Source organism: Rhinolophus sinicus, chromosome 2, assembly GCF_057876585.1.
Source record: "Rhinolophus sinicus isolate RSI-liver-muscle chromosome 2, RSI-T2T, whole genome shotgun sequence".
NCBI lineage: Eukaryota > Metazoa > Chordata > Mammalia > Chiroptera > Rhinolophidae > Rhinolophus > Rhinolophus sinicus.
The window spans coordinates 173270318-173287850 of NC_142502.1; the positions used below are offsets into that span (position 1 = coordinate 173270318).

General features: G+C 43.3%; 1 protein-coding gene across 1 annotated transcript; it reads right to left on the reverse strand.

The window, feature by feature from the left end:
• Positions 1-7830: 7830 nt before the first annotated feature.
• On the reverse strand, positions 7831-15045 carry CENPA (centromere protein A). Its single transcript, XM_019735270.3, has 5 exons — positions 14790-15045; positions 9849-9937; positions 9263-9340; positions 8800-8950; positions 7831-8431 (listed from the first exon to the last, which is right to left on the reverse strand). The coding sequence occupies exons 1-4, from the start codon at positions 14881-14883 to the stop codon at positions 8816-8818; spliced, it is 396 nt and encodes a 131-aa protein (XP_019590829.2). The 5' UTR covers positions 14884-15045; the 3' UTR covers positions 7831-8431; positions 8800-8815.
• Positions 15046-17533: the final 2488 nt, after the last annotated feature.

Below are 17533 nucleotides of genomic sequence, written 5' to 3' on the forward strand. Positions count from 1 at the left end.
CATTTACCCATCTGTAAAATGGGGTCAATCCCGCCTGTCTTGTCTACTTCCAGGAGTGTCACTGAGGATATGGGCAAAAGTCATATCCTGGTAAAGAATTATAAAATGTCATAGATGACTGATGTCAAGCATAGCTCATAGGTAAAATGGGTATTCCCCCACTGGCTTCTTTCTCAGAGAAGTTTAGAGGAAATTATTTTGAAGTGCTTTGATCTCCTTGACAGAAAAGCACCGAATAAATTCGAGATGTCACGGTACAGTAGTCCTCCTGCTTTGGAACTGAGGGTGACCAATTTTGTTCAAAGCTGGTGACAACCTGTCAGTTGCTTAGAACCCTCGAGCCCCACCAAGTCCTAGCCCCTGAAAGTGCTGCCCTCTGAGCCATCCTCACGTAACCATCCTGAAAGAGAGCCCAGGGCTCCCTGTGAAGGAATTAGAGGGCCAACACCGTTTTTGTGGCTGTGCTCCTTGCTTTGTACCAGGGTATCCATTCTGGCAGTTGTGTGAATTGGGTCTGCAGACTGTGTTCAAGTCCCACCTCTGCCACATGGCTACTCAGCCTCCCTGAAGGTACTACCATGGAATTGAAACCGTAATAAGAGCAACAACCATTTATTGGGTGCCAGGCACTTTCCCAGTGTCACCAAGTTCAACCCTCACAATACCCCAGCGCGGAGGTTCTCTCATCCCCATTTGCCAGACCCCGTAGCTATGAATTGCCTGGATCACTGAGCTACCGTCTGAATTGGGGTTCAAACTTGGGGCTGTGTCATGGAAGAAGGGTCTAGGTTCCTTTCTACTCTGTCATTCTATTACCTCATATGGAAGATAGGAGTTCCAACACTCACCTCACAGAGTTGTCAGGAGGAATAGGTAAGTATCACCCTGCGTGAAAGCCCTGGGAACATAGAAGGTTCTTTATCAATGTCCAATGCATACCAAGCGAGGTAAGAAATCCACACTTAGACACATCATAATGACATTGCAAAACAATGAAAACAAAGAAAAATATTTTGCAAAGACATAGCCAGACAAGTAACATTAGCGGCAAAGGAGCAACTGTTGGACAGCTGACTTCTCAACAGCAAAAACAGAACCCAGGAAATAGTGGAATCAGCTTTCTCATGTGAAGAAAGAAAATAACTGCCAATCTACAATTCTATACACAGTAACTCAACATACATTCACAAAGATGAGAACAGGAGAGAAGAAAATAGCAACAAAATAGCAACAAAATTCAAAGTTAGAAAGCAGATGGACAAGTTGAAACTGAATTCACAGATCCAGGAGAGTAGAATCCTAAGCTAGCAGTGGGGGAAGCTGAGAACCATCACAATCTGCACAGCAGAATCTTCACAAGGCCCAAGAACTGAGAGCGTCAAGTACTTCCACAACTGGGTATGAACAAGGGTTGGCAAAGAGGATTGGTTGCAAGCTATTTAGGAAACAAATCCCTAGATGCTGCTCCCCTATCACGCAGTCACTGGGTGACTCTTTCTCCCATTCCAGGCAGATGCGTGGAGGCCTATTTTCAAAAGAGAAAACCAAGGGTCTCTGAACTTGGGGAGGACCAAGCCAGAGAGATGAAAGAAGTATATGCCTATGGGATTTTGAATATGGATATCTTCAGCTCTTCTCCATTCAGCTCCTAGACCCAGCTATGCCTTTATCCTCCAAGCAGGTTAGAGGACTCCTGAGGCATTTGGGTAGCCTAAGGGAACAGGGGGCTCCCCATCAAAAGACACACCTGACGGTGGTACAGTAAAGCGCCAAGTCAACATGGCCCATCAACATGCACAGAACTTCCCATTAGCTTTTCTGTCTCGCACTCTTAAACGTAAAGAGTGTTAATCATTAAAGGAAAACCTTGTAAGTGAGAGAGGCCACAACAGGAAAACTAAATCAACCTGGAGAAAACAGACTATGCAGCAAAAAACAAAAAACAAAAACCAGTAATAAAAAATCATACTATCCTTAAAATGGTATTACACCCATGAAACAAGATTGGGATGTGTGTAGATTATATTTCTACAGGCTCCAAGCTCTATTCTCACCCTTGTAAGTTCTCTGTAACAGAAAGGGATTAGAAGTCAGACAGTTATATTCCCAGACTCCCTTGCAGCTGCTTGGGTTAGGTTCTGTCAATGGAAAATGCTGGTGGAGTCTGCAAGGTGAGGGGGGGAAAAAGGAAACTTTGTTCTTTCATTTTTTGGTAGTGTCTGGCAGCACAAGCAGCTGTGGATGAACGGGCTCCCTTGGTGTCAGTGGTGGTTTCAGCAGCGTTGGTTGGAGTGGGGGCTCATCTCCTAAGTTCCTGCTCAGTAGCAACAAGTGCGGTTTTAACACAGTGCTGGCAGGGGCTGTGCTTCCCAAACAGCAGTGAGTGTGGTCTTCTGACACTGGCAGCTTCCTGATCTTTGGGTAGCGTACTCTCTTCCCTTTTGCTCTTTCAGCCATCCCGACATTATTGTAACCAGATCCCTTCCATTAAATTCCCCTTTGCTTGCCATATCTAGATTGGTTTCTTTTTTCTTCTTCTTCTTCTTTGTTTTTTAGTATACACTGACTGATTGGGATGCTATAAAAAAGAAACATTAAAAAAAAAAGAGTGTTCTTAGATATTAAAAATATGAATGCAGAAATAAAAAAATGGATGGAAAGTTTAGAAGATAATGTTGATGGAATCACCCAGAAAGTAGAGAAAAACAAAAACAAAACTCCAGCAACAATGTAAGTACTCAAACTTTACAGTGTCATTACTGTATGACATTGTCATGATGTAAATACTCATTGTCATATATGTACAAATACTGTGTGGTGCCAAGAGCACACAGCCCCTGCCTGACATTTGAATGTGACACATGTACGTGTGCTGTACTGGTGCTCTGGTTAGTACAATATTAAGACATCAGAGCAGTGTCAATTTAAAGAAAACGAGAGAAAGACGATAACCTTCTAATTAATAACACTCTGATAAGAACTTTAAATATATTCATTGATAGATAAAACTTTACCGGATTGTCTACAAAAATATGAGCTGAGGTCAAACAAAAGTTTTTTCTAAAGCGTTAAAATGTATTAAACAATAGAACTTGGTCCTACCCCTTAGTTTGTCTCTGAATTTAGTTGACCGACCCATCATTATTAGTCCATCCTCACTGATCATTTTTACCACACACAAAATCTAAACAACTTTGGGATTTCTGGTCAAGATGGCATAGTCGGTCAATGCTGTGCTTACCTTTGCTCACAACCGCATCAAAATTACAAACTAAACTACAAAACAACCATCATTGAGGATCGCCTAAAATCTTGCTGAACTGAAGCCCTACAACTAAGGTTGTGCAGAAGAATCCACCTCGAGACTGGTAGGAGGGGCGGAGCCATGGAACTGGCTGATGCCACACCCATGTGTGACCATTAAAAATTGGGAAGGATCTCAGCTGCGGAGGTCCTCCTGGAGGAGCGAGGGGTCCCAACCCCTCCCCAGTCCTAGGTTCCAGTGCCTGGAGAGAAGTCCCATAATTTTTGGCTGTGAAAACCAGCAGAGATTGTGACTGAGTGAGACTGAGGGCGGCTGGAGTACCAGGTGCTCCTCTTAAAGCGACCAAGCAAGGACTTACCCACAGAATCACTGGCTCTGAGCTCCAGCACTGAGGCAGCAGGTGGAGAGGCAGCACGGACATATGGTGGAGAACTGAGTTGTCTGGCTTCAGAAGAGGAGTTGGAGGGGCAGCTTTCTCCTGGACTGAGGAGATGGCAGAGGCCATTGCTTCTTTGTTGAGCCCTCCCCCTTCCCTGTGTGCAGACACAGGCAGCTGCCATATCTGAGTCTCCATCAAGCTGGCTAACGCTCCCCCTGGTGATTTAAGACCCCTGCCCCACCCAACTGTCAGGCATACCCAAGGCGCTTCCAGTGGCTTTTTTGTACAAATCTCCTGCCTTGGCTCATGCTGCAGACTCTCCTAGGGTCTCTCAAAGGTTCAAGGAGCCCAGACAAGCAGCATCTTGCTGGAGCGTGTCCTGTACCTCTGGCTGAGCAGCCCTAAGCCCGGCACTAGTGGCAGCCAGCCTTGGTTTGAGGCTTGTCCTCTCAAGGCACTTCCAACTATGGCACAGGTGGTAGCCATCTTCGGATTGCTCTGTGGGTCTTGCTGGGTGGCCTTGGGTGGGGCACTGGCTATGACTGAACTTGACCAGCAGCAGGTCTACTCCCCAGTGGCCCTGGTGCTGGCATCCTCAGCAGCTAGCTTCAAAATGAGCTGGAACATCACCCAGCCGCCTCCAAGGATGACACACCCAAGGGGAAGATTGGGCAGACACCAGAGCCCTGTTGAGGCAGATCCTGCTCTGTAGGGTCAACCCTTGCACCACAACTCCTCCACTATAGTCAAGGCCAGTCCTCACAACCAATGAGTCTCATGGTCAATCTCTCCTACTGATGTGCAAACAGCAACCAAGGCTCAACCACAAGAGGTGGGCACACACGACCCACACGAGGGACACACCTGGAGTGCACAGCTCAAGTGACCAGAAAGACTGCACCACTGAGCCCCACAGCACACCTACTACATGAGGCCACTCTACTAACAACAGAAGACATAGCAGCCCTCCATTAAAACAAACACAAGGAAGCAGCCAAAATGGGGAAACAAAGAAACACACCCCAAAGAACAGAACAGAACTCCAGAAAACGAATTGAACAAAATGGAGACAAGTAATCTACCAGATGCAGAGTTCCAAACACTGGTTATAAGGATGCTCTCAATAGTATCAAGGAGAACTTCAAAAAAGAGACAGGAAACATAAAAATGGAGATAGAAAACATAAAAAAGAACCAGTCAGACATAAAGATTACAAATAATAATAATAATAACAATAGTAATAATAATAATGAAAATAAAGATTACAATAATGGAAACAAAGAATACATTACAGGGAATCAACAGTAGATTAGATGAAGCAAAGGATCAAATCAGAGATTAAGAAGATAAAGTAGCAGAAAACACCCAATCAGAACAGCAAAAAGAAAAAAAGAATCCAACAAATTGAAGAGAGTTTAAGGGGCCTCTGGGACAATCTCAAATGCACCAATATTCACATTATAGGGGTACCAGAAGGAGAAGAGAGAGCAAGGAATTGAAAACCTGTTTGAAGAAATAATGACAGAAAACTTTCCTAACCTGGTGAAGGAAATAGACATACCTAGCTCAGGAAGGGCAGAGAGTCCCAAACAAGATGAACTCAAACAGGCCCACACCAAGACACATCATAATTAAAATGCCAATGGTTAAAGACAAAGAGAAAATCTTAAAAGCAGCAAGAGAAACGCTATTTTAGTTACCTACAAGGGAGCTCCCATAAAACTATCACCTGATTTCTCAACAGAAACTTTGCAGGTGAGAAAGGATTGGCACAAAATATTCAACGTGATGAAAAGCAAGGACCTACAACCAAGATTACTCTACCCAGCAAAGCTGTCATTTGGAATTGAAGGACAGATAAAGAGCTTATCACACAAGAAAAAGCTAAAGGAGTTCATCACCACCAAACCAGTATTACAAGGAATATTAGAGGGACTTCAAGGTGGAAAAAAACAACAACCCAAAACCATGAATAATAAAATGGGAATAACTACATACCTACCGTGTTTCCCCGAAAGTAAGACCTATCAGGACCATCAGCTCTACTGCGTCTTTTGGAGCAAAAATTAATATAAGATTCAGTCTTATATTATATTGTATAAGACCCAGTCTTTTATTATAGTAAAATAAGACCAGGTCTTATATTAATTTTTGCTCCAAAAGACGCATTAGAGCTGATGGTCCGGCTAGGTCATGTTTTTGGGGAAACACAGTATCAACAATTATTTTCAATGTAAATGGGTTAAATGCTCCAATCAAAAGGTAGGGGAGCTGAACAGATAAGAAAACAAGGCCCGGGGTGGCCAGATGGCTCAGTTGATTAGAGCGCGAGCTCTTAACAACAGGGTTGCCGCTTTGATTGCCACATGCAATGGTGGGCTGCGTCCCCTGAAACTAAGATTGAAAATGACTGGACTTGGAGCTGAGTTGTGCCCTCCATAACTAACAAATAGATTGAAGGACAACGACTTGAATTGGAGCTGATGGGCCCTGGAAAAACACACTCTTCCCAATATTCCCCAATTAAACACACACACACACACACACACACACATAAACAAAAAAACAAAAAAGACTGTTACATATGCTGCTTACAAGAGATTCACCTGCAGATTGAAAGACACACACAGACTGAAAGTAAAGGGATGAAAAAAGATATTTCATGAAAATGGAAACAAACAAAAGCTGGAGTAGCAATACTTATACCAGACAAAATAGACTTTAAAACAAAGACTGTAACAAGAGACAAAGAAGGACCTAGTAATCCCACTTCTGGGAATTTATCTGAACAAACCCAAAATGCTACTTCGAGTGGAAGTGCTCATCCATATGTTCACTGCAGCACTATGTACAGAAGCCAAGATATGAAGGCAACCTGGGTGTCCCTAAATGGATGAACAGATAAAGAAGTGGTGGTACATACGAGTATATACAGTGGGATATTACTCAGCTATTAAAAAAGAATAAAATCTTGCCATGGGGGCCAAATGGATGGACCTAGAAGATATTGTGCTGAGTACAGTAAGTCAGACAGCGAAAGACAAATGTCATATGATTTCACTTATAAGTGGAATCTAAAGAACAAAATGAACAATCAAACGAAACAGACACAAACTCATAGATACAGAGAACATTTTGATGGTTGCCAGATGGGAGGGGGTAGGTGAAAAATGGAAGGGATCAAGGAGTACAAACTTGGTGTTACACAGTAGTCATGGGGATGTAGGGTATAGCAAAAGGAATATAGTCAATAATATTCTAATAACTATGTATGGTGTCAGATGGATACTAGATCTATCATGGTGATAGATAAGAGAGGGGTAGGGGCAAGGTGAAAAAGGTGAAGGAATTAAAAAATACAAATTGGAAGTTACAAAATAGTCATGGGGATGTAATGTATAGGGAATATAATCAATAATATGGTAATAACTATTTATAGTGCCAGGAGGGTACTAGTTGGGGCATCACTTCCTAAATTATATAAATGTCTAACCACTATGCTACACACTTGAAACTAATATAAAATAATATTAAATGTCAACTCCAATTGAAAATATTAAAAGGGGGGTGGAATATAAAGAAGAATAAGAGGTTCAAAGTTCCAGATATAAAATAAATAAGTCCTGGGGATATAATATACAGCATAGGAAATATAGTCAATAATATCGCGATAGCGTGGTACTGTAATCAATAATGTGGTATATACTCTGTATATAGTGCCAGGTGGATACTGTTGAATAACTATGATGTATAATATTGTATGTTAGCTATATTTTAATACAAATCTAAAAAAAAAAAATCTAAAAATCTTTGGGTGGCACTTCCCATTTGTCAGGAAATCTCTTAAACTGCTTTCAGTTACAACAGAAAGGCAAGGTTTTTATCTGCTCACTTTACTCCACTGAAGGCAAAACGATTCTCTTGTTTAAATGTTAGTTGTTTGAAAACAGTGTACAAATGAAGAATTTAATGGTAACACACAAAATATACATGTATGCTGTAAGAGTAACTGTTTTACATTTTTTTCATTAAAGAATTATTTTTATTATCGCTCCACAAAGAAGTTATAAATATACCTGTAAAAACATTGAAAAGGCACTAGAAAATTCTGAAATGAAAAATTCTAACATACAAACTATGATACATCTTCTATGATTTACAAATAATAAAATTCTATAAGCTAGAATGATTTTCATAGAAATTTACTAGGAAGAACCAGAACATCAAATCTTAAAAGATTTTCAATTTTAACCCCAACTGAGATTTTTGAGCAACTGTAATTTGTTGACAGGCACAGACCCCATAAGCACTTGCTACCACTAAGATTAAGCTGAAGAACAGAGATTTGTATGCTGAGATGTGTCAGGCTCTTCCATGAAATTGACAGAAGTGGTCTTCTCTTATTTTTCCCCTTATGTTATAAATAGAAGTAAATATACATATGGTAAAAAATTTAAATGGCACCAAAATCTAAAAGAATAAGCAAATATCCTTTTCTGCCATAACGCAACAAATCTGAGGTCTTCAGAATCACCAAGTAATCATATGAATAATTTACAAACTGAAGTCAACCTTGGAGTCTCTTTATCTGAAAATGATGCTCAGGCCTCTGGAACCATGTTGATTTTCTTATATATTACCTCTGTTGCAGCCATGCAGTCTGCTCCTTCTTAAAAAAACCAATGACAAAAGCAATGCGCACACTCTGCTCATGGACAGCAAGCCCAGGCAGCAGCTGGACTCCATGGATCTGGTCCCGGCTCTGGATAGAGCCCCTGGTATCATCCCTGAAATTAAGGAATCACATTTATGAACAAGGCATTTTCAAAAGTAAGAAAACTTTCCCTTAATCAAAATGAGGTCACCTGGTCCTTATAAAATGGAGAGGCTGAACTCTGACAGAGCTTTGGGTTGTCTCATTACTTAATAGAAAAATCTCTTTATTTAACATTGTACAAAAGAACCATAGAGTCCCAAAGAGTCAAGATAAAACCAGATCAAACCTTCAAACCTTTCTCGAGAACAAAGGGAAGGGACTGAGGATGGAGAAGAGAAATTCCTCCAGAGAAACTCCCACCCAGTGATAAGAAGCTGGGTGCCACCCCCCCCCCCCCCGCCAGCTCCCCCCACTCTCTGGTGAGCAGAAAAGGCTTACCGAGACTGCGGGCATCTCAGCCGAGCCCTTCCTGAATGCCTCGGATTCTCCTGGCCAGCTGCACGTCCTTTGGGAAGAGAGTAACTCGGCCGGCATGTAGGGAGAGGAGATAGGCGTCCTCAAAGAGATGAACTAGAAATGCTTCTGCCGCCTGGGGGCAGAAAGAAAAGTAGAAAGACACAAGAGAGGGGGCATGGGCGGCTTTTTTCACAGGGACCTGCCAAACTTAGTCTCTGAGGGCTCAAAGGACTATAGGAAAGACTGTCTACAGAATGAGACTGAACTGCCGGGGAATTCTGCTATCGCCAAACAAGATTCAGTGTCCAAACCCTGGGCATTCTTGTAGCTCTTTTCAAGGAGGCAAGATTCAGCGTGTGACACCCCACAGCCAACCCTATGGAATTCTAGAACACCTCTCTCCCATACTCACCCCTTCCCCACTGTGCCTGGGCCCCCTTCTTACCTCTTGTAGGGCCAACAGGGCCTGGGCTTGCCAACTGAAGTCCACACCACGAGTGAATTTAACACATATTTCTCTTGCCTGTGAAGGAGTGGAGATGGGCAGCAAGGGAGAAGGGTTGTGGGGAGGATAGAGAGTAAAAGAAGAGAGACTCAAGGGAAGACAGACCCTCTTCTCGAGTCTCCATGAATCTTCATTTCCCTTATAACTTCCTGGGCCTTAATCTTAGCACCTAACTAGTAGCGGGTGTCAAGTCCTGGGAGCTTAGGCATCGACATGTCTATTACTCGTGGTGGGGAGAGGAACATACAATCTCCCAGGGGAGGATAGGGATAAAACGGTGCCTGGATGAGACGGTTCCTATTTATAATCAAAGAACTCAGCTTCAAAGGTGGTGGGGGTTAGAACTTAATTCCATAAAGAATTGGAAGGTACCCTTGGCAGGCTCATGTTTTCAGAAGATGAAGAATCCCCTACCAGGTTAGAGGAGTCCCTTAGCCATTTGGGTAAAAGATGATAGGGTCCCCAATACCTGGGAAATTTAAAGAAAGGAGACACGGGGGTTGGCAGGAAGCTCCCTGGAGCTCACCAGGCGGCTGAAGGGGGCCTTCCTTAACAATAGCTGTGTGCTCTTCTGAAGATTTCGGATCTCCTTCAGAACCAGAATTCTCCGGCGACCTGAGGGACAACGGAAGGAAGTGCCTGAGCAGAAGAGTTGGGTCATAAAGGTGAGGTGCAGTGGAAACTAGGTGGTCCCTTGTAGCTTGGCTGTCAAACCATCAAATTGCTAGACCATAATACAATCCACAAAAGTAGGGGTTTTTTCTATTTTATTCACTGTGTTTATTTTCAGCACAGTGGCTGGAGAGAGGCACTAAATAAGTATTTGTTAAAGGAATGAATGATCGTTTCTTTTTTTTATTCTTTTTTTTAAGATTTTATTGGGGAAGGGGAACAGGACTTTATTGGGGAACAGTGTGTACTTCCAGGCCTTTTTTCCAAGTCAAGTTGTTGTCCTTTCAATCTTAGTTGTGGAGGGTGCCATTCAGGAACCGGCAACCCTGTGGTTGAGAGGACGCACTCCAACCAACTAAGCCATCCGGGAGCTGAGCGGCAGCACAGCTCAAGGAGCTGTGTTCAATTTTAGTTGCAGGGGGTGCTGCCCACCATCTCTTGCGGGACTTGAGGAGCTGAACCGGCAACCTTGTGGTTGAGAGGCCGTGCTCCAAACAACTGAGCCATCCAGGAGGCAGCTCAGCTCAAGGTGCCATGTTCAATCTTAGTTGCAGGGGGCTGAGCCCACCATCCCTTGCAGGACTTGAGGAGTTGAACCGGCAACCTTGTGGTTGAGAGCCCACTGGCCCATGTGGGAATTGAACCAGCAGCCTTCGGAGTTAGGAGCATGGAGCTCTAACCGCCTGAGCCACTGGGCTGGCCCGATCCTTTCGTTTGAGGGTCTTATTGACCATCAATAATGATCCTTTGAGGATACTGTCTTAAATGCCAACTCTTACATGCAGTCTTCCCTGACTCCCAAGCCTTTCCAAACCGATGGGTCACTTCCCTCCTTGGGGCCACACAGTAGTTTGTGCATCTCTTCTATCTTTCCTAACTAGACTGGAAAACCAGTTATTTTGTTTTTAGGTCTTTTTTTCAGAGATGGAAGGAATGTGAGAGATTAGTACATTTCTGTTGTATTGTTTATCCTCAGGCCCAAAGAGGTGAAGACAGTTAGCCAGAGCTCATTAGTGGCCAAAGTGGGACCTCAGAAGTGGCATAACTCAGTATCAATGTCAGGTCATTAGACTATGGAGTCAGAGCCGTTGGCTCACAGCCTAGTAACAACAACAACAACAAATCTTAAAAACATTCTCCAAAGTAGAAGTCAAAAAAAATAAAATAAAAATCAAACTCTCTGATCAGAAATTAAAAACACAGAAATGCAAAACCTTAAAATTCTTCTAACTCTGTGTTGAAGAGGAAACTTAATTGAAATGAGACTATCTAGAAATTAATAAAAATAAAGTCTATAGCCCCAAACTTATAAGATAGAGCCAAATTGTACTAGAGGAAAATGTACAGCCTCAAGATCTATCTATTAGAAAATAAGAACGTTAAAAGACAGCAGAGGAAAGTGTTCAACTCAAGTGTTAGGAAGAGAATTACTAGACTAAGTCAAAGAAGGTAGAGCTAAAGAAATATTCTAATAATAAAATAATGAAAAAGAGTAAAACAAAAAAAAGTATAGTTGCTCCATAAATTAAATCAAGGAACAATAAAAATGAATGAACCTCTGATAAGTAAAGAAAGAAAGAAAGAAAGAAAGAAAGAAAGAAAGAAAGAAAGAAAGAAAGAAAGAAGGCAAGCAAGAGAAAAACACGCAAAAACTAACATTTTGAAGGATAAAATCAGCTTTGGAAATGTTACTCAAGGTCCAGCCACAAAAAGAGAATCCACACCAAGTAGTTCAATAGAAGGGATTTAATACAGTGAACTCATTACAAAGAGTTGGAAGAGCTGTAAGAGCAAATAGGGACGGTGAGGCAATCCAGAGATGCCTTATACTATGCAGCTGGCAGAGGAGACTTAATCCCTGGTTCTGGGTGAGGGGACGTGGGCCAAAAAAAAAAACAGGGCAGTGCTCAGGTGACATCTAGAAGAGGGAGGCGCCATACCCAGGAGGCAAGCTACTGGCTGGCACCTGCTTCCTTCGTCACCACCAGTCACTGGAGGCAGCCTTTAATAAACAGACATGCAGTCATAGGAACACAACTAAAGGCCACCAAACAACTTAAGGCCAACACCATGAAAGAGAGGAACCAAACTCAACAAAAAAAATAACCAATATCAGAGGAATCTGAGTTCATAGAGCAAAGAGATAGAGACTTTGAGAGATATACACCTTATAACCTTAGAGGGGTAAGGGAAGATAGGAAACCCATGACCCAAGAACAAGCGGTTATGAAAAGTAGCCAATGAAAGAGATCATGGGAAAGAACTGGGATTAAACATTCAGTAGCTGGGTCTTGAAATGCCAACATAAGGAGTTGGGATTCAATCCTAAGGTTTGAAGCCATGGAAGAGCTTTAAGCAGGATAGAGAGGTGATCTACTTAGGTTTTGAAGTTCATTCCAGCTGTTGCGTATGGGAAACAGTGTTAAGAGACATGTGTGGAAGTGGAGTAGTGGCTGGGTTAGGATGCTGGAGGCTTGGACTAGGCTGGTGGGAGTACAGATGGCAACAAGTGACATGACTAAGGATGCAATTTGGAGGTACAATTGCATGAACTTACATTTGGATTGTACATGGGGGTGAGAGAAAAGAATGTCTCCCAGGTGTCTGGCTTGAAAAACTGGGTGGGTGGTTGTGCCATTTACTGAAATGGGAGAAAGTGGGGATGAAGAGGTAGGAGGGGAGTAATCAAAAGTTCGTTTTTGGTATGTTAGTTTGACACACCCAAGAGCACTCAGGTAGAAAGGCAGTTGATATACAAATCTGGGCTCAGAGGAGAGATCTGGGCTAGAAATACGAATGTGAGAGCTGTTGATGTATGAGTGGAATTAGAGTCATGGGAAGGGATGAGACTACCTGGGGAAGGGAAAGTAAGGGAAAGGATACCAAGGAAATCCAACATCAAGCTGCTGAAGAGAGGTGGCCCGGCAGTAAGAAACAATAAGCAGGAACTGCAGAGAGTGTGTTGTATCATGGAAGCCAAGGGGACAGTGTTTCAAGGAGAATGTGGTCCACTGTGTCAAATGCTACTGAGAGACAGAGCAAGAATAAAACAGACATGTCTACTGGGTTTGGCAACACTAAAGTAGCTGTTGACACTGACGAGAGTAGTTCAAGTGTACTAGAAGTAGGGGTAGTGGTTGTGGGGAGTCAGATGGGAATGCATTGAAGGATTTCTGGGAAGAGGGGAAACCTACTTTTTTTAAGTCTGGCTATTTAAAAATGGGTAGCTAGCAAGGGCAGTAGAAACGGAGAGTATGAGGGAGACCGGGATGTGGGAACAAGGAACCACCCCTGCTCTTTTTCTTTAGATTAGAAATAGCAGAGCACATTTACAGAACGCCAGTGTAAGGAGTTGGAATTTAAATCTAAGTGCAGGTGGAGAGGACAACAGAAAGCTTTGGGAAGGTGAGAGAAGAATGTGACCATGAGCCCAGTAGGTGGACGAGTGGCTTTTGATAGGAAGGCAGATACCTAGGTTCTCTGTTGTGAGAAGATAAAGGGAATACAATCTAGAGGCTTCTATTTCCTTAATGAAGCATGGGGCAAGGTCATCATCAGCTTACAGTGAGGTGGGGTTGGAGCAGTAGGATTGCCAGGAAGTGTCAGTGTCCATCAGAGAGAAAAGATGGACCAGGAAGAGAGGGATGCTTCTACATCAAAAAGCAACTGCAAACACATCCTTAACAATATTCCTGTTCAGATTACGAATGAGACAAAGATGGCTAAAACACCGCTCTTATTTCAGTAGTAGCCTCAGGGCCTCATTAATACAATACAAAATAAAATGTATAAAAATGAAAAAGAAGACTCAAAAGTCTTTATTTGCGGACAGTATAATAGCCTATTTAAAATTTCAATCAAGCAACTAAAAGATTATTAGGATTAACAAAAGTATGCAGCAAACTGGTTGGCTGCAAAGGTTATTTATGTTTAGGAAAGAAAAAAAATCTCATTCACAATGACAACGTTTATAAATAACCTATAATGTACTTTTCCATCCTGCTCTTGGCTAGGTAGCAGAAGACAAGTAAAGCAATTGTTGCCACAACGTACAGTTGGTGCATCTCTCATTCACCAGAACACAGACCACAGAACAGAAACTAAGGGCCACAGACCAGTTGTCTTTCTGGGCACCCACGTTGGGAAGGGAACAAGGGGAGAGCACTGCTTGAGTTAAGGGCACTGGGTAAGCCCCAACACAGCCAGTCACAGAAGGAAAAACAAATGAAACAAACCTGGAAGGTCACCTTCTAAAAGTAGAAGTGTTTGAAATCGTCACAAAAAGCAGCCAGTAACTTTGCAATTTAAAAAAGCACAAACACTGAATTTTAGAAATCCTGTGTCTGCCAGAACAAGCTGTGTGACCTTGTTCAAGTTACCTGGCCTGTCTGTGGCTCAGTTTTTTCATCTGTAAAATGGGCACAATATATATATAAAACTGAGATAACTCAAGTAAAGAGTTTAACAAAATGCCTAGTTAGGGGTAAGCACTCAATAAACGCTAGTACATCAAGAAGAAGAATTAGTATTAGGAGCCAGGTTGTCTGGGCCAGTCCTTTCTCCTTCTTGGAACTGCCTTCCCCAGTCCCTCCCCGGGCTTGGAACTTGGGCCCTGCTCCGAACAGATGCTGGAAGGCCCGCGGACCAGAAGCAGGGAGATCGGGCTCGATGTCAGGCTCCGCAAACGAGCCTCGGTTTTCTTGTCTGTGAAATGGGCACGTAGACCCGGCCGTGCCCAGCTCACAGACAGGCTGCAGGGGGACAACTTGGAGGGAAAGGGGCCGCGGTCGCTTACCTGCGGGGGCGCCCCGCCGGCGGGGGCTGGGGGCCGGGCTCGCGGTGCGCCTCCTCGGGGCTTCGGGCTTGCGGCGCCGGCGGGACGGGTCCATGGAGGGCGCGGAAGGTCTCGGCCCCGCGTTTCTTTCCCGCTTTCAGGGTTCAGGGGTAAAGGCTGGCGTCTGGGGTAGGCTTAGGAGCACCCTAGCCACATGTGCCAGCAGGGCGGCTGCTCCAGCGCCGCCTGCGCCCCCTTGGTTCAAACGGCCCGCTCTGCCGATTCATTGCCGGCGTTTTTTAAAACCCGAATCCTGCGACTCCTAGTGGCTGCCTCCGGAGCAGAGCGACTGCAGGGAGGACCAATGAGAGCACAAAGCGAGAGATTAACGGCGGCTGTGATAGGAGGAGGAAGCGGGGACATGGCGGATCGACGGTGGAATCAGCCAATAGACACTTGGAGAATTGAAAATAGGCGGGAATTTTCCCTCTACGTGTTTATCGGGGATGCTGTCAGCTCCACGTCCTCGGGTGTCCTCTGGCGGAAAAAGGAAAGCTCGACTCTGGAGACGTAGATGGTGTGTTTGTAGAACGCGTTTCTCTAGACAAATCACTTTGCTCAAAGATTTTATGCTTTGCCTTATCAATCCTGAGGTAGCTTTTAAAGATGAGGAGGCAGGCCCACAGAGAATGTGACAACCCCACGCCATACCTGTGTCCCGTCCGGGAACACCCCACGAATATGACTCAAAAGCCAGTTTAACTGCATGAACATTATTGATTAGGGTCGTGGGACAGCCGGGATCCCGGTTCTGTCCGTAGGATCAGGCAGGGCAGGCCTCAGTACTAGTCTTGGGTCACACTCTCCAGCACTGTAATAGAATCGTCCAAGGGAAATGACCCCTCCCCTTCCTGTTGTGGACAGCCGTATTCAGATCAAATGTAGTTAGAAAAAGGGGGATTTTATTTTCTACGGTTTGCTTTCTTGCATTCTCTAAGTGTTCTATAGTTACCATGAACTATAGTCAGGAAAAACGTCATTGCAAAATTAGTGATTTCACGGAACCCTTGTTCACTATTAGTGGGAATGTAAAATGGTACAGCCCCAGGAGAAAACAGTACGGTAATTGGTCATAGAATTAGCATATAATCCAGCAATTCCACTTCTGGGTATATGCTCAAATGAATTAAATGCAGGGACTTGAACAGGTATTTAAACACTAATAGCAGTGTTATTCACAATAGCCAAAAATGTCCACATGGATGAATAAACAAATTGTGGTATATATACATACAATGGAATATTATTCAGCCTTAAAAAGAAAGTAAATTCTGACTCGTTACAACATGGATGAACCTTGATGGCATTATGTTAAGTGAAATAAACCAGACAGAAAAGGACAAATATTGTGATTCCACTTATATGAGGTGCCTAGAGCAAATTCCTAGAGACAGAAAATAGGATGGTGGTTGCCAGTGGCTGAGGGTAGGGGCATGGGGAGTTACTAGGTAATGGATATGGAGTTTCAGTTTCGGAAGATGAAAAAGTTCTGGAGATGAATGGTGATGGTTGCACAATAATGTGAATATATTTAATGCCACTGAGTACACTTAATGGTCAAAATGGTAAGTTTTACATTGTGTATATTTTACTGGAAGGAAGGAAAGAAAGACAAAGAAGTAAAGAGAAAAAGGGAGGAAGGAAAAGGAATGTTCGATTGAATCCAATGAGGTGTAGTCAAATCACAGAAAGATGATTGTTTTTCAGTAATCCAGATCATCACAGAGGCGAGAAGTCCAGCTACACCAGTCCTCAACACCCATTAATCAGACAAGGCAAATCTTCACTCATTAATTCTGTTTTAGACATATAGCTCCTATTTTGCTCTACTGAAGTGGAAAACAAGGTAGAAAAGAGGATTCTTTTTTCAGATTCCACACAGAAGAGAGATCATATGGTACTTGCCTTTCTCTGACTTATTTCACTTAGCATAATGTCCTTACACAATATAACATCCTACAACCAGGTCTCTAAAAAGTCAGAATCTCCTTCTTGGATGGTTCTTGTATGTATCCTCGCCACCATTTCCCTAGTTCAGACCCTAATTAATCAAAGGTGGTCTTACTGGCCTTTAGTTCTTCCTAATGCTAATCAAACCCATATAACCAAGTGATCTTCCCGAACAGCAATTTGGATCATGTTACTTCCTTGCCTAAAACTCCCCAGGGCATCCTACTGTCTACAGAGAGCCCTGACACCTCACCAAAGCCTAAAAGGCACAGCATCATCTGGGAGCCTACCCTGCTGTAGCCTTGTCTCTGGCCACTTCCTGTGTTGCATGCCTATTGCCAGCTGTACCAGTCTACTTACCTGTAGTTCTCAAGTACATCACCTTGTGACATACGTGTCTGCTTTTTACAAGCTGTTCCTGCTTCCTGGAATACTTCTTTCCCTCCTCCCACGCCACCAAGCCTAGAAGACTCCTGCCCATCCTTCCACACCCAGCTCAAAGGGAGCCTGTCTCTGCATTCCAGGCAGTTAGCCCATCTCCCCTGCACCTCATACAAAGGCCTCTTATTGCACAGCACGCTGTACTAGAATTTCATTACACATTCGTTTTTCCTGTTTCCTTTGATGGATCCAGTCCTTGGAGCACATACATTCTTGATAAAGTTTGTTGAATTCTTGGATAGAAATCTCTTATTACATTTTTTTTTTTTTTGACAAGAGTTCTTAATGAAGAAGGGTGATTTGTAAACTTTCGC